Below are 22,010 nucleotides of genomic sequence, written 5' to 3' on the forward strand. Positions count from 1 at the left end.
CGCGTCTGGAGCCTGTGCTCCGCAACCAGAGAGGCCGTGACAGTGAGAGGCCCGCGCACTGCGATGAAGAGTGGCCCCCGCTTGCCACAACTAGAGAAAGCCCTCGCACAGAAACGAAGACCCAACACAACCAAAAAATAATAATAATAATAATTAATAAATAAATAAATAAATAAAATTTATTTTAAAAAAAGAAATATCACAAGGAAATAATCATAAATATTTATGTACACATACATTAATCACATTATTAAGGGAAGTAAGAAACTTCAAATAGACTAAATTCTAATAGAGAATTTGTTAAGCAAATTATGATAGATGAATAGAATCAAGTGCTATGAAAACAGTAAAACTAAAGTTTCGAATAATATTTAACAAGAAACTCTACATAGAACAGTGGAATGGTAAAATACATTTTCTAAAACAATATATGTAATATGATAACAATTTTATAAAAAGAAAGAACATATATGCAGAGCAAAAAGAACCTAAAGAAACACACTAAGATGTTACAAGTCATTATTTCTGGGTTAAAGGATTGAGGGTATGATAGAGTAATGGCCCTGCAAAGATGTTCATGTCCTAATTTCTGAAGCTGGTGAAGGTTACCACACATGGTAACATGTGTATGTAATTAACTTAGTAATCTTCAGATGGGAAGATACTCTTGGATTATGCAGGTGGACAATGTAATCACAAGGGTTCTGCTGGCTTTGAAAATGGAGGAAGTGACCATGAGCCAAGGAATGCAGGTGACCTCTAGAAGCTGAAAAGGGCAAGGAAACAAATTCTCCTCTAGAGCCTCCAGGGGGAATGAAGCCCCCCTGACACCATGACTTTAGCCCAGTGAGACTTCTCATCTTTGACCCTTTAAGCTACTAAATGTACAGCAGTTTGTTACAGCAGCAATAGGAAACTAATACAGAGAGTTATTTCTGTTTTGTTGTTTATGCTTTCTCCATTTGCATTCTCAAAAGTAAGCATGTATCTGTAGTCAGAAAAATATATATAAATAATGATAATCACAAATAATGATCATTATAAAGCACTTTCACATACATGACCTTACTTACGTCCACACGTGTCTTGCAATAGAGGTGGGAGGCAGAAAGCTGAGGTGACTGAGTACATGTCAAAATCTTGCTGTCTGGCCCCAGCTGGGCCCCCATAACTTACCATGTTGTCATAATAAGAGCAGAGGGGACTGGGAGACAAAGAAAGATGGATAAAATGACAGTGGTGCAACAAGGACAGGCCCACTATTGTGAATCAGTCCAGATAAGAATATGGAAAATCTTGTCCAGACTTGAGATGAGAGTGAGGTTCTAGGGTAGCAGAATGGAGGAAGAGTTTTGGAAATGTAGGGTTTAAATATTGGGAACATCAGGGTCACTGGGAATAAAAGGAAAAGAGCCAGTCCCTGGGAAATGGAGCTGGTAAGAGCATAGTACAAAACCACTCCCGATAGTGGACTTATGTCCAAGATTCCAGTACCCTAGGAATGGGGAAATGCCAAGCTTTCAGAGACTGTGCAGAATACATGGAGCTATAACGTAGTCATTTTGGAGATCTGGCCTTCCCACATGAGGATGAGGGGAGGGATCCAACCCTTACACAAAGAGCAGCAAAAGCTATTTCCATACCCCAATGGGTCCTGGAGCAAGAGCACTTGATGGGCAAAACCTACTCGGTTCCAGGAGGGACGTGAAGCACCTGCCAAAGGCTTCAGATTGAAAAGACACTGACATGTTCATTGAACAAATACCTCCCCAGGGTCTACTCAGTCCCTATGCTGCATGCTGAGGGAACAGAGATAAACAAGACATGTTCCCTATCACGAGGAAGCTCATTTCATATCCATCACCCAATTCCATTTGATACACAAGCACACAATTGTTTTTTACTCTTACTGGTTCTTAGGCATAAACATTGCCTCCATGAGATTTGTAAATCCTCTAGAAAATGCACTGGTCCTTGCATTTTTTACCTCGTCTTAACGTCTAACACAATGATAGTTACATGATAGCCAATTGATGAATGGACTTTGGGAACTTCTAGAACATCCAGATCTGTTGAGCTTATTTATATTCCTTTTGGGAAATTCTAAAGGAAATAACAAATGTTTATTGAGCATCTAGTATGTACAAGACATTATGGTAGTTACAAGAGAGGCTGCAAAGATGCAAAAGAAGCGGAAGTGCCTGCCCTTAGGGAGTTCAAAATCTAGCTGGGGAGAAACACTTGAAAAATGAATTACAAGGAAAAGCTTGGTGACAACTACATAGAACAATGAAAGAGACATCAAAAAGGCAATGCCAGTTTAACTGCCTTCTGTTTGGAGCAATCAAGAAAGGTTTTTACAGAGTAGGTGGGATTTGATCTGAAAGATAATTAGGATTTGAAAGAGGGTAAAAAAGAGTGTATTCCAAGTGGGAAAGATGCTCTGAAGGGTGGTGGTAGAAATTCACAAAACACATATGGGAAAAAAATGATGATCTAAGTCTTACAAACATCATGACTGACTTGCTTCATGTAAATATGCATTTATGTATCACTCTCCATGGACCACCAAGGAACTCCCCTATATATCACTCTCCAGTTCCTTTTATGTAAAGTCACTAAACAAATAGACAGGCAAAGATGCTTTCTGTTGAAATCCCCAGGTTAAAAACTTCTTTGTTGTTAGATAATTGTAAACTTTTGAAATAGCTATCTCTGTTACGAGCATTGATAGCTATTAACTTTTTAAAGGAAAGGAAATCCAATTTTGAAAAAAGAGTTTAGATGAAAAACAGCTGCAGGCTCCTAGCAATGGCCCTTCCTGGATACATAAGGTAGCTACAGAAGGAAATGAGACTTGTTACAAAGTACAAATTATGAAGAAAGACAAAAATGTAAAGCTCTGATCTATATAAGAGAATGTCTCATATATTCTGAAAACTGTTTCTAAGAGTTTCTAAATACAAATGTATCAGCCTAGAATAGAAAAAAAGAGAGATAGCTGAAAATATTTTCATTATGATGGATAGGGGGTTCTGGCCCCAGTCTTTACACTTAGCAGTTGTGATACTTTAGGCAACTCACTGGACATCTCTGAGCCTTGTTTTTTCATTCACAAATGGGGAATCCCTCCCCTCCTTACCACAGGGTGTTCTGAGAGGCTGAGCAGATATAAGGTGCTGTTCTTATTAAATCAAACAGCATAATCACATGTAAAACTGTCACCTGAGGCCTCAGCAGGTTCTCAAACTGTGAGTGGAATCTGAATTGAATTAGCATTGTTTTTAAAAGTCAGTGAACATTATCATCTCAAAGTGATATATAAGCATCAAAAGTGAATATATTTATTTCAGAGAGGAGAAAAACCAAGGTCTACAGGATATCGTAATTCCTTCCTATTCATTGCTATATACCCAGCACCTAGCACTATGTCTAGCATATAGTAGATCCACAATAAATATTTATTAAATGAATGAATGCATACTTCTCTCTGAGCTCCCCCCTAGTACTCTCATTTGCAAAATCTCCCTATCTCTGTCTTCAAGATATACAAGGTATTCACCAAGGGACCTCAATGAGATTTAGTTTTTCTCTTTAGGGAAGGTATTTTATTTATATGTAAGAAGGTTAACAGGGTATATCTAAATTAAAATTTATAGGCCTTTAGTATAAACAGAAATGCTTGTTATTCAGTGTTTTTTAAATGCCATAATAGACACATTGTAAATCACAAGTTAATACCTAGTGAAGGGAAAATAGATCCCAAGGGTTTTGAAGTGTTAAAGTAAAAGACCTGTCCCTTTAAAAGGTCTGCATCCTTGTGTCAATGAAAGAGACCTGTAATATACAAGTAATAATGATGATGGTGAGGATGATGACTTCTGCAATGAGCACAAAGGCAATGATGATAATAATTTTTATAGTGAAAATTACAATTCTGTTTCTTAACACTAATAGCACAGGTAAACTAGTGACCAGCTTTGCTATATACAATCTTACCGTATGTGACTGTCCTTAAATGTTGGGTTAACCCCCTTACATTGTAAACCTTAACCTTCAGAAAGATTGAACCCAAGCCTAAACATCAGCTCTTGGCTAGGACTTTGGTTGGTCTACAAAGAATAGACCCAGTTCCTCTGTTTATGTCCAGTCGCCCCACCCCGGACTTCTTTAGATGACTGCTCTCACTGTGGAGATCCTTGCTTCCTTTTGAATGAAACCCAGGCACTTCTCTCTGGACTTGGAGGTCTTTAACTAAATTTAATCACTAGAAACATTGCCAAGGAAGGGCAAATGTGGGCATTCACACTGCATCCTGAACTTTTCAGGAGGTGCCACGGTTCTATAGGACTCAGGAGGTCCGCAGGTAGGGAGAAAGGAAAAGTCTCCCTGCTGATGCTAAGACAGACCAAAACATTCTCCACATACATGTGGTTACAACTTGTCCACCAGCATCACATAAACAAAGCTGAGTGGCCCTTTCCTACTTCCAACTGTCACTTGTGGTCAAGACTTTTTGTGTGATAAATTTTCCGTTTTGAAACTGTCCTTAGCATTCATTCTAATTTAATTTTATCTGAACCATATGGTTGAGGTGACAAAGTACAGGGTAATTTGCTCTAGGCTTCACCTATTTCTTAAAACAACCCTGAACCATCCCTCTCCCACCATGTGGCACTAATTGCTTTTCTCACTGATCATGTCCAAAGTACTCTCTAGAACAAGCAAACTGACCTACTTAGTGACTCCCATATTCAATAAAGGCATTCTCATCCTGCCTGCCACATGCCACCTTCATTCCTACAATTGGCCTTTCCTTTCTTTTCTATCAATATACAACTTCCCTTCTTTCGAAACATGTTTCAAAATCCAACTCCTCATGGAAACCTCCCTTAATTAATCCCCCTTCAGTGCCACTTCATTCTCTAGCTTCTCAGAGCTGAGGTAGAGTACTGACAGCCAGAGTAATTATTAATGATAATATCAACTATTTATTGAAGTTTTGTCACGTGCCAGACATTCTGTTATGTATTTTACATGTAGTGTTCCTAATCCTCACGCCTGAAAAGTGAGTACTATTATCTCTAATTTACAAATGAGGAAACTGAGGCTAGAGTGACATGTTCAAGGTCACAGGGCAACTAAGTGGCAAATCCAGGGTTCAAACCATGATTTAGCTGCCTGCTGAGCCCATGCTCCTTCTCTCACAGCAGATATTCCCCACGGTACTGCACTGAATTGATGGTGACTTCCTTTGTAAGTCTCTCCCCCCTCCTCAACCACCATCACCAAAGAAAACGTATGTTCCTCTTGTATATCCTCAATATGCTTGTTGAATTGAGTCGAACAGCTTAAAGCCAGAAAACACATCTCCTATTTTTTTTAATATATTCCATCCTTGTGCTCAGCACATAAGGTAATCATTAAATGTTAATGACTAAGCGAAATGGAATAAAATCAGTATTGTGGTAGCCATTTTTAAGCTTTAAGAGTTTAAATGAGCAAGCCCGTACATAGCACCACAGCTGGGAGCGCCATATTGCCATTAAGCCAGAAGGTGGATTCACGGGATGGGAACATTGAAAACAGACACCACAAGAATGGTTAAGTCAGCTCTCCAAACCACTTTCTACAAGTAGCTACTGCTTTTCCCTCCATAATAATTTCACAGTGATTAACCTGCTAGGTGAAAAATCCCAGGCAAAAACCTGAGTGTCAGAGGAGTTTAGAATAACCACTGAGTATCAGGCTAATGTTGGAGGTGATGTGGATAGAGGTAGACTCATTCCCATCTAGCTGGTCAGAAATATAAGAGAACTGCCATCTAGATTTCTATTATGGGCTTTATCTTTCAGAATAAATGCCCTTTTTTTTTTAATCATTAGATTTATGAAATCCAATCTCACATTCCAACACATATGGATATCAAAATGTGTATTTGGTGAGGAATAGTATCTTATGTTATCAATTTCTGCTTCCTTTGCTCATAGCACAAAATCCTACTTTTTGCCAAAACCTTACTTTGTAGCTTTTTAACTTAATTAAATATATAGGCAATTACTGACACCATCTGTCTTCATAGAAAAAGAACAAGAAGTGACACAAAAGACTGGGACTCTGAAGGGAATCTTTAGCAAACAAATTCTTCGAGCTCCACTACAGTAATATCTATTTTTAGGAGCCCTTATGTTATTTTAAATCATTTATGCTTTTTAGAAATAATGAATTTGAGCTATACTTAAAATGTGGTGGCTTTGGTATGATTTTTTTAAAAGAAAATATCGAGTAATCCATTGCTTTTTCAGTAAAACAAAAACTTAAACATGCTGTTGAACATCTGTTACTAGTACAGTCTAACACAGCACTTAAAATCCTTTAAAATCCCTGAAAACCTTTATAAAGTTACATGAATCTTTTGCATAAATAGAACTGTTTTAACAATATGTATATTCCTTTAAACATATATTTTGCTTTCTTAAACATATGATTCATTGTGTTGCCTAGCATTCCAAGCCCTTATAAATAAATAAATGAAATGGCTTCACTTTTTGAGGGAGTCGGTCTTCCCCTATCATGCCACATTCCTAGCCCACTCTAGAGTACTACTTATTTATGTCTGTTTTTTAAACCTTATGCAATTTCTTCACAAAAGTCTTAATATGTAAATAATATCAAACCAACCCATTGAAACTTGAACAGGATAAATCAGGAACCAGTACAAAATAAAAGTCCAAATAAAATAACAGAATTCCCCTCCCATGGGGAGTACATTGTCAGGAAATACAAAGGAATTATAGAGAAAAGAGTCACATGTGGCTCCAAGAAGAGCATGGAATTGGCAGCTACCACCAAGGAGGACAACTGGGTTTTTCTGCAGGTCTTCCCTGAACTGAAAGGAGCGGGTTTTGAACCCCTTGTGTCAGCTACTAAGAGCCCTTCCCTCCATAAGTAGAAGTGTGTATAAGAGGACAGTTCTAACGAGGCTCAATATAAAAGAGACACTTTTCAAAGAAATAACTGTAAGACTTCTCTACTCATATTAAAGACTTATGGTATACCAAAGAATATGCTGTCTCAGATTTGGGGCGAAAATATCAATATATGTATTTTGTATTTTTTATTCACTTGTTGATGAAGGAGATATGAAGAAAGTGATTTCACAATCACTTGTGATTGTGGAGCCCTAAAGCTCCACCCATATGTTTCTGGAAAGTGCCACAGGACTTCTATTGATCACAGGTAGGAACCTCGGCTTTTTGCTTACACTGAAGGACAGTATTTCTTTGTCTTTTTTTTTTAATATAAATTTATTTATTTATTTTTGGCTGCGTTGGGTCTTTGTTGCTGCGTGCGGGCTTTCTCTAGTTGTGGCGAGTGGGGGCAACTCTTCACTGCGTTGCACAGGCTTCTCATTGCGGTGGCTTCTCTTGTTGCGGAGCACGGGCTCTAGGCACACAGGCTTCAGTAGTTGTGGCGCACGGGCTTAGTTGCTCCACGGCATGTCTAGTTCCCAGACCACGAATTGAACCCGTGTCCCCTACATTGGCAGGAAGATTATTAACCACTGTGCCACCAGGGAAGTTCCCCTATTTCTTTGTCTTTATAAAGCTCTTTCATTATAGGCTCTCAAAGTGCTTTACAGACAAATAATGGGGAAGGCGAGGCAGAAAGGTGCTAAGTGGCTTGCCCAAAGTTCCACGGTAAACCACAGGCCTTTCTCTGGCTTCAGAACCACCGAGTGATTGGTGGAGATTCTGGATGTGACTGCCAGCAGCACGGTGCTCTCTCACTTCTACCAAGCATTTGTTTCCCTGCCAGGTGGAGAGTAATCTCCAAGATCAAGCATGGGAAGAAAACCTGGACTTCAGAGCCAGGCAAACTTGGACCTTAATCCTAGCCCTGCCACTTAGCTGTGGAACTGGGGCAGGTTTCTGGGTTCCTTGAGCCTCCACTTCCACTTCTATAAAATGGGGGTGTTAATATCTACTTCACAAGGTTGTTGTGAGGATGACATGAGAAAATACCAGAGTGCCGTGTACATAATAGACCCTTAATATACATTAATTCCCCTTCCTCTTTCCTTCCCCAAGTCTCCCTCCTAGAGTCTGTCCTCCATGTGGTCAAGTAGGCAGCTTTCTAAATATTGCTGCCATCAACAAAGACAGCATATTGGCTTGATAGGGTGCCAAATCTTTCAAACACCAGAGTCTGTAGACAACAAAGGCAAAGTCGTGGAATCCAGATTCATCTCTCAGATAACCAAATCCAAAAGGTTCCATTACGGTAAACAGCCCTCTACCATCACCAAATTAGTCATGACTCATTGTATTATTGGATTAACTCGATGTCACTATGGAGGGCATAGGGCTTGGGGGGCACCCCAAACCACAGAAGGCAGGCTGAGGCATTGGGGGGCCCTCGAATGAGCAACAGGATGGAAGAAGGGAAGCAGATGTGTTTAAGACAAAGCTTCCTTTGTGCCCACTTGCCTGACCAGCCCTGCCTCCCTTCTGGATTTGACCACACTCAGCCCCACTCAGTACAGGAGCTGATACAAAGTGAAAGCCTGCAGTGGGCAGTCAGAGGAAGTATACTGCCTGTTACAGAAAAGTGACACCGTATCCCCAGACCTAATTGAGTCTTTTTGACAGATGCTAATATATTATCCCTTCCAGCCCATGACTGCTTATTGAGATCCAGGTACTAACCCTTGCTGAGTGCTAGTTTGCTTTAGTGTATAAAGCAGGTATTTTTTACCCACACATGGAAAAGCTTTTTAAAGTGCAGACTTGAAGAATACCTAGAATAAATTCAGAGGGCAGTCTGGGAGATGGTTTCTCACAGTCTCCCTCATTCAGTCATGATTTCCACATGCCACTAGATTCAAACAAGTGGCCATACAAATTGTGGAGGCGTCCACCCTAGAATGGGTTTCCTGGAGATTGGGGGGTGTGTGTGTGTGCGCATGTGTGTGTAGCAGCTTTATTGCGATATCATATACATAAAACTCACTATTTTAAAGTATACAGTTCAGTGGTTTTTAGTATATTCACTGAGTTACACAGCCATCATAATTATCTAATTTTAGACCATTTCCTTTACTCTAAAAAGAAACTGTACCATTATAAATCACTTCCCATACCCTCTTCCTTCCAGCCACTGAAAACCACTTTCTGCCTCTATGGATTTCCCTATTCTTGACATTTCATATAAATGGGATCATACACTATGTGGTCTTTTGTGACTGGCTTCTTTCACTTAACAGAATATTTTCAAGGTTCATCCATGTTTAAGCATTTATCAGTAATTCATTCCTTTTAATGGCTGAATAATATTCCATTGTGTGGATGTACCACATTTCGTTCATCCATTCATCAGTTGATGGACATTCCGGTTGCTTCTCCTCTTTGATGGTTATGAATCATGTTGCTATGAACATTCATGCACAAGTTTTTGTGTAAACATGTTTTCATTTCTCTTGGTTACATACCTAGGAGTAGAATTGATGGGTCATATGGTAACTCTACATCAACTCTTTGAGGAACCGCCAAACTGTTTTTCAAAGTGGCTGCACCATTTTACAATCTTACTAGCAATGCATGAAGGTTCTTATTTCTTCATATCTTTGCCCACACTTGTTATTGTCTTTTTTATTTCAGCCACCTGTGTAGGTTTGAAGTGGTGTCTCTCCTGTCTGTGTTTTAAAGGGAAGATTTATTTCCTTGGGTTATTTAATGGAATCATCCAACAAAGATTTATTGCACATACATATCAGGAGTGCTGTGCTAGCTTTTATGCAGGATTCAGATATGAATCAGAGGACCCTGCTGCAGGTCTGATTCTCCTCTCCAGGAATTTCCCAAATGTAAACAAACTTGCCTTGGGCTTGAAATCAAGAGTTCTGAACTCTTGTCTCTACCCCTCTTGGAGTCTTGTGCTTGGGGTTTGAGGAGGCTGGACAAGATCAGCTCCAAGGCCACAGCCTGTGTTTCTTGTCCACACAGTCTGCAACCAAGGTTGTTCTTTATAAAACATTCTGGTTTACTGGAGCTGTCAAGGAAACTGGGAGGGAATGCCGAACTCTGCTGCCAACTCATTGCACTGATGGGGCCATTGCTTCATGCACATCCCCACCTCACTTAGCAAGACAGCCTTCCATGTCCACAAGGACTGGGCACAGGAATCCTCCCCCATGGGAGCTCCAGAACAAAAGCCTTCTGCCTTGTGAAAATCCACACAAAAGCCTTTTAGAGATCATTTGCAGTAACTTCAAAAGAGCACTTCTCAACTAAGCAAATCATTCAAAAGTCCTGACATTTATAGTGTGAAAATTGAAGAAGAATAACTATATACAGCATGGGATTATTATATTGAATTGGCATGGAAGAAGCATATATAATTACTAGTCCCAGAAACCTATAACAGGTTATAAAAATTGGGTTTTCATGTTTATTATAGCTTACTGCTTAATGTCAAAATAAGAAAATGGCCTTCCAAAAATTCATAATAAAAAAAGTGAGGAAATACTTAAAAGGAAAAAAGAAATGAGTATGTAATTCTGTACCTTAAGAATACAAATAGGGCTTCCCTGGTGGCGCAGCGGTTGAGAATCTGCCTGCCAATGCGGGGGACACGGGTTCGAGCCCTGGTCTGGGAAGATCCCACATGCCGCGGAGCAACTGGGCCCGTGAGCCACAACTACTGAGACTGCGCCTCTGGAGCCTGTGCTCTGCAACAAGAGAGGCCGCGACAGTGAGAGGCCCGCACACCGCGATGAAGCGTGGCCCCCGCTTGCCACAACTAGAGAAAGCCCTCGCACAGAAACTAAGACCCAACACAGCCAAAAATAAATATAAATAAATAAAAATTTTAAAAATATATTATAAAAAAAAAGGATACAAATAATATCAGTTAGGCCATCAATCTCAAAAGTAATAGAGAATCATAAATTTATACAGGTAGTGGAAGAAGCTTGGAAAAAGGAAGCAGAGAAGGCAAGAGTATGTTAAAAATTTTGTGATTTTTTTATTTTTATTTTTTTACAAAAGTGGAAAACATAAGTACAACTGCTGATGGTGCAGGTTTAAATTTCAATATTTTCCATTTTGGATCCCAAAATTAATTTTGAATATAGTTCCTACACATCCTGAAAGAATTTCCAAGGTCACAGAGAAGCTTCTGGCACTATATAGAAATTGGACTATGAATGCTGGCAATTAGGTGTCATGGAAAGAGCTGGAGCAGGAATCAGGAAACTTGATTCCAGCTCTTCCCCTAATTGTGGGACCTGAGTGAGTCAGTTCACCTCTCAGAGTCCTCGGCCATAAAATGAGGAGGTCGGCATGATGAATGTCATTTTAGGTCTGCCAGTACAGAGCTGTTTAAAAAGACCTCTTTGGGCCCTGAATATTTTCAGTTTTAGAGATTCCATTACCCTACATCACATCAAATGTACAAACACACTCTCATGGAATGTGACGTAGACATAACTGTGTAGAAGAGTTGTGTTGTGTTTAACTGAGATGTCAACTTTGTTGATATTTTTGTTATTTGATAGTTTTCTTTTCATATTTGGGGGCCAGTAACCTTTTTTTCAGAATCCAAATATTTTTAAGGCCTTTGAAAATCACGGAGGCCCTAGGCATGGTGGACTACTGGGCCCTGAGTGCTAAGTGGCAGGGCCCAGATTTTTTGCTGCCTTCGGCCCCATGAACTCCAAAGGCCCAATCAATATAAGGTAGTATCCAGGGTGGGTGGGAGAGAATGGATACTCTAGTTGCTCAGAGACAGCCTTATGGAGCTGTGATTTAAATCGTGCCCAAAAGGATACATAGGATTAATAGAGACAGAGGGGAAGGCCTCCAAGAGGAATACTAGGAGTCTCAGCTGTTGATTGGGGGCCCTGGGTGACTGCCCCATCCAGCAGTAACTGCAGTTCTTCACCTCTCCGAGAGATTGGGCCATCCCAGAAGCCACCACTAGGTGGCAACATGCCAAGAGGCTGCAGTCCCCTCTGCCTATCTATAGATATTTTTATGTAATACAAACAATTCTTACCAAATATTATAATCACATTAACATTTTCCTACATAAAAATTCTTACAGTGCAGTGTACCACCTGCCTTAAAATTAAGTATCAGGTGTGTTGTTTACCACAATGGAGAGTTTGATGCTGTTTGGTGATTTAGTGATGGGAAGAGATCTCATTTAGTAGCTACTTAATAAAGTATGCTCTCTGTATGATAGCCGGGATTCTGGAGCCTGTTTTTAAACAGCATCTGAGAAGAGTTAAGTGTGTACACTATCTCTGAGAATCAGGCAAGAATACCAAAGTCAAGAGCCAAGCAAGTGAGTTCCTACTCCTGCCCCAGACTCTGCTCCTGGCAGTCACACAGGGAACAAATCCAAACAGGTTTGTTTCTGCCAGACCCCAAAATAATAGTCTCATGCAATATCTCATGTAGTCACTGGATCTTCTCAACAACCCTCAGAGATAGCGACCACTGGTCTGTGTTAACAGACAAGGAAACTGAGGCCCAGAGAGGGGAAGGAAGTTAAGATCACACAGACAGTAAGTGGCGAGGCCAACACTCCCTTCCAGTGAGGTCCTATAATTCTGGTCCAGTGCTCTTTCCATCCAGTGAAGACATCTGCCTCCCTCCAGGCACTGGCCTCTCTAGTCCCTATCGCCCTCAAGCTGCCATCACTTCTTTTCCCTACCAAGCTGCCCCTACCCTTCTCAGCCTTATTTCATCTTGACCTAAACCTGCTGAGAAGCATGTCCCCTAGGGAAGGCCCCATGTCCTACAGACCTTGCCTCTCCCCAGCCAAGGAGACCCTTGAGCCCGAGGCCCAAAAGTAACAGCAGAGAAAAAGATGCCTCCCTACAGGGACTGATTCTGCTTTATCCCTTCCAACCCAGCCAAGCACATCCTCCTGATTTTACAGCTGAGAAAGGAGAAAAGGTGCCTGAGATCCCATCCCATCCTCTAGAACACCATTCAACAAAGGCATCTCACACTTAACACACCAAAACCTGAAATCTTAATTTTATCCTTTAAACTATTCCTCTAGCAATCTTTCCCACTCAGTACACGGTAATTCCACCCTTCCATTTTTTCAGGGCAAAAGTCTTGGAGACATCCTTGGCTCCTTTCTTTCTCTCACACCTGCATCCAACCCATCAATAAGTCCTTTAGGTTCTAGTTTTGAAATGTATCTATAATATGACCGCTTCTCCCACCCTCTACTATTACTGTGCTGGACCAACCCCCATCATCTCTCACCCAGATTACTGCAAACAGCCTCCTTGCTGACCTCCCTGTTTCCATCCTTGTCCCCTTATGGTCTCTTCTCCCCACCGCAACCAGGGTAACCCTTTAAAAATATGAGATATCATGTCACTCCTCTGCTCAGCACCCTCCAATGGATTCCCAGCCTCCACAGTTAATAAGTAGGAAATAAGCCCCCAGCTCTGTATTTAGCCAAACCAGTAAGGACAGAGGGAACCTTGGCTACCCATGGCTGTATCGCCCAGCCAGCAGAGAGCTGGGCAGGTGGCCTGGTCTCCATAGCTTAGGCATAGCTGTGGGTCTGACTGAGGGTTTGGTCTTGCTCTAGAAAGAATCAAGTGATCAAATGGTGGGTTTCCTATAACGTTGGGACTGTGAATGAAGACATGAACATGGGCAGGGAGGTGGTACACACATCCCTCAGCCACGATAGGCTGCTGAGGAGGGTAGGCTGTGTATTGCACTCTGTTCTAAAGGCCTGATGCCATCTCTATGGTGGGTGAATTCTCAGTGCTGCATCTCTCAGTAGCCTTAGTTGGAGGTCTACCTTTTAAAAAAATTCCACACGAGCAACAACATGGATGGACCTGGGGGTTATTATGCTTAGTGAAATAAGTCAGAGGAGACAAATACTGTTTGTTATCACTTATATGTAGAATCTAAAAAAAGTAAAATAAACTAGTGAATATAACAAAAAGGAAACAGACTCATAGATATAGAGGACAAACTAGTGGTTACCAGTGGGGAAAGGGACAGGGAGAGGAGCAAGATAGGGGTAAAGGATTAAGAGGTACAGACTATTATGTATAAAATAAATAAGCTACAAGGATATATTGTACAGCACAGGGAATATAGCCAATATTTTATAATAACTTTAAATGGAGTATAATCTGTAAAAATACTGAATCACTATGTTGTACACCTTAAACTAACATATTGTAAATTATACTTCAATTTAAAAATTTGAATGAAAAAAACCACTATGAATATCCTGAACAACCTACTGATTATTTTTCCAAATTTATTATCAAAATGAAAGGTTCTAAATAAAATTTTCAAATCAAAAAAAATTCTACACATGCTTAGGAATCTTCCCAGTTAGCCTCATAGCTGCATCTAGAGGCAACTGAGGAAGGGTCCACCAGGACTATTATCCCCAGTGATTAGTCGAGGAAAGTGGCCCAGAGAGGTGACTTTGCTGAGAGTCATGAATATTTGTCTTAGACCCTGGTACCAAGAGTAGGGCCTTTAGCAAGTCACTTACCCTGTCTGGAGCGTCAGATTCTTCTCCTTACAAATAAAGATGAAAAAGGAAAGAAAACCTAGAGATGGGTCTGCAAAACATCCATGGACTCTGACAGCTCTGAAACTCTATGATTCTTCAACAAATGTTATTTAATCTATAAATTAGTCTCTCAGTCCCATACCTACCCCAATGTCCATAAAAGAAGGTTGGCAAGACCAAACTCTTTGCTACTTCATTTGCCCTTGGAGATAGTTACAGAATGTAGGGCCTTAGCACATCTGCCCACATCTATATCCTCTGCCACCCATCCATCCTGCCTGTCACAGGAAAGAGGCAGAAGCAGCAGGGGTGATCAGGTGGCCTCCATCTGCCTGGAGCACCTAAGGCAAAAAGAGCTCAATACCGGGACCCTCTCTCCCACACCTCCCCACACAGAAGCGTGTTATTACCATTTCATCCCAAAGCTTGAAGCCCAAGAAGGACCCAGAACCTTGGAACGAACAATTCTGGGCAAGCTCGCCTCTGCCTGACCCTGTCTTCAGTTCTCACATGCTTGTTTAAAGGCAATGAGGTCGTTGCAGTTTCTTGGTTTGCCTTCTGCCCTGTGCTCCGCCCACCCCGCCTCAAGTCTCCCAACACAGCGGCAGTGAGGACTGCATCCAGCCCAGCGCCGGTCGGGGAGTAGAGAGCTCGGCCTCTGCAGCACCTCTCCCCCACCCCATCCCACCCCTACTGGCCCTGCCCCTGGCTGAAGTTGCAATGGACTTTTTTTGCAACCAATCAAATTAGAAATAGAATGTGAGCCACATGTGTAATTTTTAATTTTCTAGTAGCCTCATTTTAAAATGTAATCAAAAAAAGATGAAAATAATTTTAATATATAATGTGTTTTATTTAACCCAGCATAACCAAGAATAGTATCATTTTGACATGTAATCTGTATAAAATATTATTGAGATATTTCACATTCTTCAAAATCTGGTGTGTATTTTACATTTATAGCACATCTCAATTTGAACCAACCTCATTTCAAGTGCTCAATAGGTACACGTGGCCAGTGGCTGCCATATTAGATACTGCAGATCTAGAATATACATGAGAGTCTATATATAATTTTGCTTACCATAAATCTACTAATGTTAACATTTTGTTATATTCTCATCTAGTCTTTTCTAGATATAGTATTATTTTTACAAAGTTGAAGTCATATTGCCCATATGACTATATCCTTCTCTTGCTGTTTTGTGTATCTTCCTACATCATCAAAAGTGAGTCACAATCATTGTCTTTAATGATAATATCATAGACTATCCCATCACTTGGGTGTGTCATAATCTCCTTATCCAATGCCCAAATGTTGGACAGCTGCAATTTTTCAGTTTTACAAATAGTGCTGAGATGAAGATTTTTATGTTGCTCATGCTTCTTAAGGCCTTGATGTAAATCCCTCTAGTGTTCTAGCCATTTTTTAAAAAATGGATTTTGAATATCATTCAAACAACTATCAACAAGGGCTTTATGACTGGGAGCTGAGACACCTTGGTTTCTTGTCCCACACCTTTGATATGTGGCTCTGAAGCCCAGGGCAAACCACTTTGCTTCTCACACTAGAGTTGCTCCATTTATAAAATAAACCAACTGTATTTGATGATTTTTAAGGGTCTTTCCAGCGCTAACCTTCAGTGATGTTTTTCCCTCAACTTCACATCTAACCAATTAACCTGTCAAACTAGGCGTTTCAAGTCCTACAAGTCATGTCAAAGCCACCTCCTAAACATTGAAAAATATATCCACTTCTCTCCATCCCCAGTCGTAGTGCCTTTCTATGTACATCATTGCTCATCTAAATTGTGATGCAGAGTGAAATTAGGTTCTAAACATTAAGAGTGAAATCCAAAATCAAGAATAGGATTAAATGAGATATGTGTGAAAGCCTGGGGCTGGCACAGAGGAGATGTTCAATGAATATTTGCTGCATTTGAATCTGAAACCAGCTTCAAGAAACCCTGTCCCTGAAAGGTTGTGAAGGAGTTCACAGTGAAACATCAGAGGCGCTGCTGTGCCCTGCTGGGAGCCAGCCTGCCCCAGACACTGCGAGCTGTCAGAAGACAAAGACTCAGCAGCTTCCCCTAAAAGGCTGACAGCCTAGAGGGGGAAATGGGAACCCCTGTCCGCAAAACAAAGATGCCTCAGGCGGTGTCTTCAATGGAAAAACCAGATGGAGAAGAGCACAATTATCTGAGCAATTCAGGCAAGCCTGCTGTTGAGGAAAAGGCGTGAAGAAATTTGTTCTATTTCCTTTGTGACAAGGAGTTAGGGAAGCCTAGGGTAGCAAAAACACTTCGTGTCTACAGAAAGACCAGAGTTCTGGCCTACGCTCTATGATTTTAGGCAAACCACGAAACCACTTTTTGATCTCAGTATCCTCATCGGTCAAATTGAGATACAGTAATACCAACTTTGTTCAAACCTAACCACCTACTGGACTGAGTTGTGAGGTTGAACACAATGATTATGAATGGAGAAAACAGCTATTAAATGAAGCAATCTAATAACTACATAGGCAACTGAAAATAAGTCTCCTAAGATTCTACTCCTCTTAAAGGAAATGTTTAGTAATCATCAATAACATCTGTATTGAACTTTATAACATGCAAGGGAATTTTATGTGCATTTATTCTATTTTGTTTTCAAAACCCATTGTGGTAGTATTATCATTTCTGCCTTTTACACTTAAGGATACTGAGATTGAGAGAGCTTAAATAACCATTAAAGTTTGCACTCTTTGTGAGGGCCAGATTCAGGCTCTCTGACTCCTTGGTTGCCTTCCCACTAAAATCCTCATCACCAAGATATTAATATTATTATCATAATATTAATAATGTTTGTTATATGCATTTCTCTTTGATCAAGGACACTGAAACATCAAAACAGAAGCTCTGGAAAAAAATGCCAGACATGTAAGAACCGCAAGTTCACTTTCTTGTATTAAGGAAAAGTAGCTGTCCCCATCTGATTTGCATTTTATGCAATACAGTAGGAAATATTTAAGTTGACAAATAGGATATTTACAACTGCAACAGATCCTTGGCAGTTAGTTTTTAACAATTGTTGCAAATGTGATTTATTTGCTATTATAAGAGGGCATTACTGTGCGAATATGACTCCTGAAATTAGCATCAGTTTAGCAAGGGGCCTTGACAGCCTGACCTCTTAATATCCTTATAATGATGCCATTTACATTCCATGCTTACTCAAGTCACTCACTGCTAGATTTGTTTGAGAGGAGTCCACTCTAGGGCAGATGTATTCTGTATTTTAACACACCGAGTTGGTGTGGGGGGCACATGTAGGCCTTCTAAGGGGAAAAACTGTTTAATCAAGTCTTCATGAAAATGTGTTTGTTTCCAACTTCCTACAGTGAAAATGCATTACTGCTAATTACAGCATACTCCAGAAACACAATACTTCATGTTTTCTCCACAAGACATTTCCATGGCATGGATATATTAAACAAGAACACGTTTTGATCCTCTGCAGCTTTAGCTTTTAGTGTGAGTGGGAAACTAGTCCTGGGTAAGGATTAGCTGGGCCAGGATTAATGCCATCTCCACCAGCAGGGAAAGGGCAGAGGGTGGACTTGGAGCCAGGCAGAACTGGATTCAGATCCCAGCACCACCACTTCCTAGCTGTGTGGACATGGGTACCTCTCTGAACCTCTGTTTCTTTATCCATGACATGGAGCTGTTATTTTTAAGGTTATTATAAAGATCTAAGATGTTTGTGAAGCACCTGGCACACTGTAGGTACTTGATACATGGGAATTGGTCATGTTTGTGTTGCTTGACAAAGCTCAGATGTTACCTTCTCCATGATGCAGCCCTGAGTTCAAACTAGACAAACTCAGCCTGTCTGTTCTTTCTCTGCTTTGGTACTACTTTGTTCCATCCCTTTATCATATCAAGTATTCATTGTGTTGTAATCAATTGAGTATGATTCTATCTGTCTTCCCATTCTTGATGTGTCTCTTTACCTTTTACACTCAGATAACTAGCACAATAATATGCCTTGAGCATTGAACTCAGGAGGATTCTGGGGGTGCTTCTGGATTCAGTGTAGGGGTGAGGGGTGACAAGAGAAATTAAGGACGGTCTGCCACAGGAGAGGAGAGAGGGTACCATATGACCCACTTTGCCATCAGCAGTTTAGCACATAGTGGATGCTCAGTTAAGTATCTGTCAAAGGTGTTAATGGACATTACTCAATTACCTAGTAGCTTAGAGTAACTTATTGCTTATATATATCTGTTTATCAAAGCATGTTAATTTTTATTGATCATAGTATCCTTCTAATGACCCTGGGATTCAGCTAGGGTGGATGCTATCTTCGCTTCCCTGTTGAGGATACTGTGACATTGTAGGGTGGGTGAAGTGACTTTCCTGCACCCTTAAGGTAAAAATAGTGGTAGAGCTAAGGCTTGTAGGCCAACCCTAAGTTTCCCTTAAGAATCATGTTGAGATTCCCAGAGAAGCCAGCACTGCTTTTTCTGAAGCCAGGGCAAACTGCCCTTTTCTATTATTTACGCACTCAGGGCAAACTGCCTTTTTCTAATATGTACTCACTCTTTCCCCCTCTGTCTGCTCTGCTTGAACTCCCCATCCTCTGGAGTTCCCATCCAGCTTCATTTCTCAGTAGCAAGCATTGCACTGGCTACTTTAGAAGTGACAAACCACAGGCAGAAAAATAAAAGTGCACATGAGCCTTTCGGAACCGGGCCTCTCCATCAGATTATCTTGGACAGGTATTTCCAATTGTGTAACCTCCCACAAGAACCTTAAATCTTCTGACGAGAATCAGACTGGAGACTCTCTCCCTCCGTTGAACGAAGGAGAAACAGAAGCAAAAACATCTACTCCGTTAAGTCACATGTTCACTGTTGTAGTTGGGTCTGGTGTGGTTTGGGGTGGTCAGAGGTGGTGGGGGCCTTCTCTCCTGGTGGCTCATCACACCCTCACTTCTTTGGCTCCTGTTCTACTCAGGTGTGGGCAACAGGCCTCAACCTCTCATACAGTGACCAGCTGGCCCTGACTCAGCTCACCTTATACTTGACCAACGGCCACCTGGATTGCAGTTTGAGCACCCTTGAAGTGCCCCGCTTTGTTCCCAAGAAAGACAAGAAAATGAGCCACCTAAACACTGCAGCAATGCCGGTAAGCTACCGATGCTTCCTGATTCTCCTCAGTGTCAGCAATACTCACCTGCCATTTACTGAGCTCTGGTTGTGTGCCAGGCTCTATGGGTCCAGAGGGAAGAACGAATCTCAGGCAAGTCTTTGAACCTACCAAAATGGGCTTCTGGTACATGAATGGAGGAAAGGGGAGGTGGCATCCAGAAAGGGCAAGCACTATGTGGAAGGACGAAAGAACATGGGGCTTTCCAGGGCTGGATGTTTGTGTGTTCCCCTCCATTCTCTTCTCAGCTCGCTTCCCGGGGCAAGTACATCGATACCCACTGCTTCAATTACCAGAAGCTTCCAACAAAACCGGTATTTTTCTAGCCCCAGTCTCTTTTTTGAGCCTCAGACTCCTAGATTCAATATTCAACAGAATGTCTCAGAGTCCTCAAGGCTCAAACTACCCAAAACTGCACTCACCGTCTCTCCTCCCCTATACTTCCTCTTGGTGGGTCGGGCCAGAAGCTGATCACTCACCCTGTATCACCACATCCAGTCAGCAACCAGCTCTTGTTGATGCTAGCTGCTAAAATGCCTCAACTCTGACCCCTCCTTCCCCCGTCAAAGATACTGCCTTCATTTCAGCTTTCACGGTCTCACACTAGTGTTACAATAGCTTCTCATTAAGGCTCCCTGCCTCCCGTCAAGGTGGTTAAAGCGAAAAGTGAATCTGAGCATGCTGCTCCCCTACTTAGGATTTTGAAATGACTCCTGTCATCTTCAGGAAAATCCCAACTTCTCAGCTTGGTTAATGAGGCCCCTTGTGATCTGTGGCCCAATCCCCCATTCTCATCACTAGGCCATCTCTAGGGGGCTAGAGGCAGTAGTCCTGGGACTGGTTCAGGTTTACCAACCTCAGGACCCTGGATAACAAAGGGCAAAACCTCTGTGGGGACAGTGGGCTAGGTTGGTCCTGGGGAAGGAGAGCAGAGTTCAGGAGGACCAGATGGCCCTTCCTGTAGGTGGGATATGAGAGCAGATTGGGGCTCAAGCCACAGCTGCTCTGACAATGCCAGAGGCTTTCTTCTGCCTTCTCTTAAAATAGTGGGCTTCGTGCCCTTTTTGCAAATGAAGCTCTACTTGAGGTCCAAATATGTCAAGCAGATAAAAGAGGAATGCCAGTGGTTAATAGGACCCCCACTCCAGTGCCCTAGAGATATCTTTTCAGAGCAGCATCTCCTGCCTCTCTGTTGAGTCTCTTTGGGTCCAAGAGACACCTCTGGATTTAAAGAACACTTGTTTGACTCTGCCCAGGATCCCCACATCACCTTCCTTGGCAGGAACTCAGTGTACACTTGGAAGGGTAAACTGGAGAGGGTGCCAGATGTCTTGGGGGGCTCAGGCGACAGCCTCCTTCTCCTGCTCAATCCACTTGTCCTATGAGGTACCATTGCTCATGGGAATCCCTTAGATCTCTTTGCTTATTAAGAAGAGAAGCAGAGTTGGACTAGGAATGAGAAACAGGCCTCTTTTAATTAGGTCCCAGGACCTTGCTAGGAATTTCCCAGGTTCGGTCCCACCTGTGGCCTCTGTCCTCACCAAAGGGACCTACAAGACCCTAAGTTCAGTGCCAGAGGGAGGGACAGCAGTAGAACTTGACACCTTCTGGCTTAGTGAACCTATCTCCATGCCATTTCCAAAAGGAAGCTGGAAGCTGAGTTAATATTCAACGCAAGACTTCCAAAGACAATTTGCTGCATTTAAGTATGGTGCTTCAGAAGGCTGTAAGCAGAAGTTGTACTTTGAATCAGAAGCACTCTCCCATCTTCCCCATCTTGCCTATAGATTTCAATCCTAGCTACAGGTGACATACAGGAATTCTCCTGTGATCAAGAGTCTTAAACACTTTTAGGAATTGCCCACACACAAGAGGGACACATTATGATCTTCAATAATTCAAATGTCTCTACAATCACTGAAGAAGAGCTATTCAGGTTTTCTGATGTAGGGATAAATTGAAAGTGCTTTTGTTTTTAGAAAGATACATGGAGCTTCTAACCCTGGTGCCACTGTGCATGTGTGTGCACACACGTGCTCCTATGTGTATGTGCACGTGTGACAGGTAAGTTTTAAAAGAATCACGCACGCACGCATGCACGCACAGTACAATTTACAACCAAACTGAAGCTCCTGAACAAGTGTGAACAGACTGTGATGCCATCAGGTTTACAGTCAGTTGACAGCCCCCTTTGAAGACAAGAGAAAGGAAATACACAGATATGACTACAGTGATAATGAG

General features: G+C 41.5%; 1 protein-coding gene across 1 annotated transcript in view; it reads left to right on the forward strand.

Annotated features, from left to right (window-relative positions):
* LOC309624840 (IQ domain-containing protein H-like) overlaps positions 1 to 22,010 on the forward strand; it is a 126,832-nt gene that overhangs the window by 65,830 nt on the left and 38,992 nt on the right. Inside the window, 1 exon segment of the mRNA XM_082383547.1 lies at positions 19,578 to 19,748. Within this exon segment, the coding sequence (XP_082239673.1) occupies positions 19,578 to 19,748 (171 nt within the window).

The sequence above is a fragment of the Balaenoptera borealis genome (assembly GCF_965194805.1).
Source record: "Balaenoptera borealis genome assembly, chromosome: 3".
Taxonomy (NCBI): domain Eukaryota; kingdom Metazoa; phylum Chordata; class Mammalia; order Artiodactyla; family Balaenopteridae; genus Balaenoptera; species Balaenoptera borealis.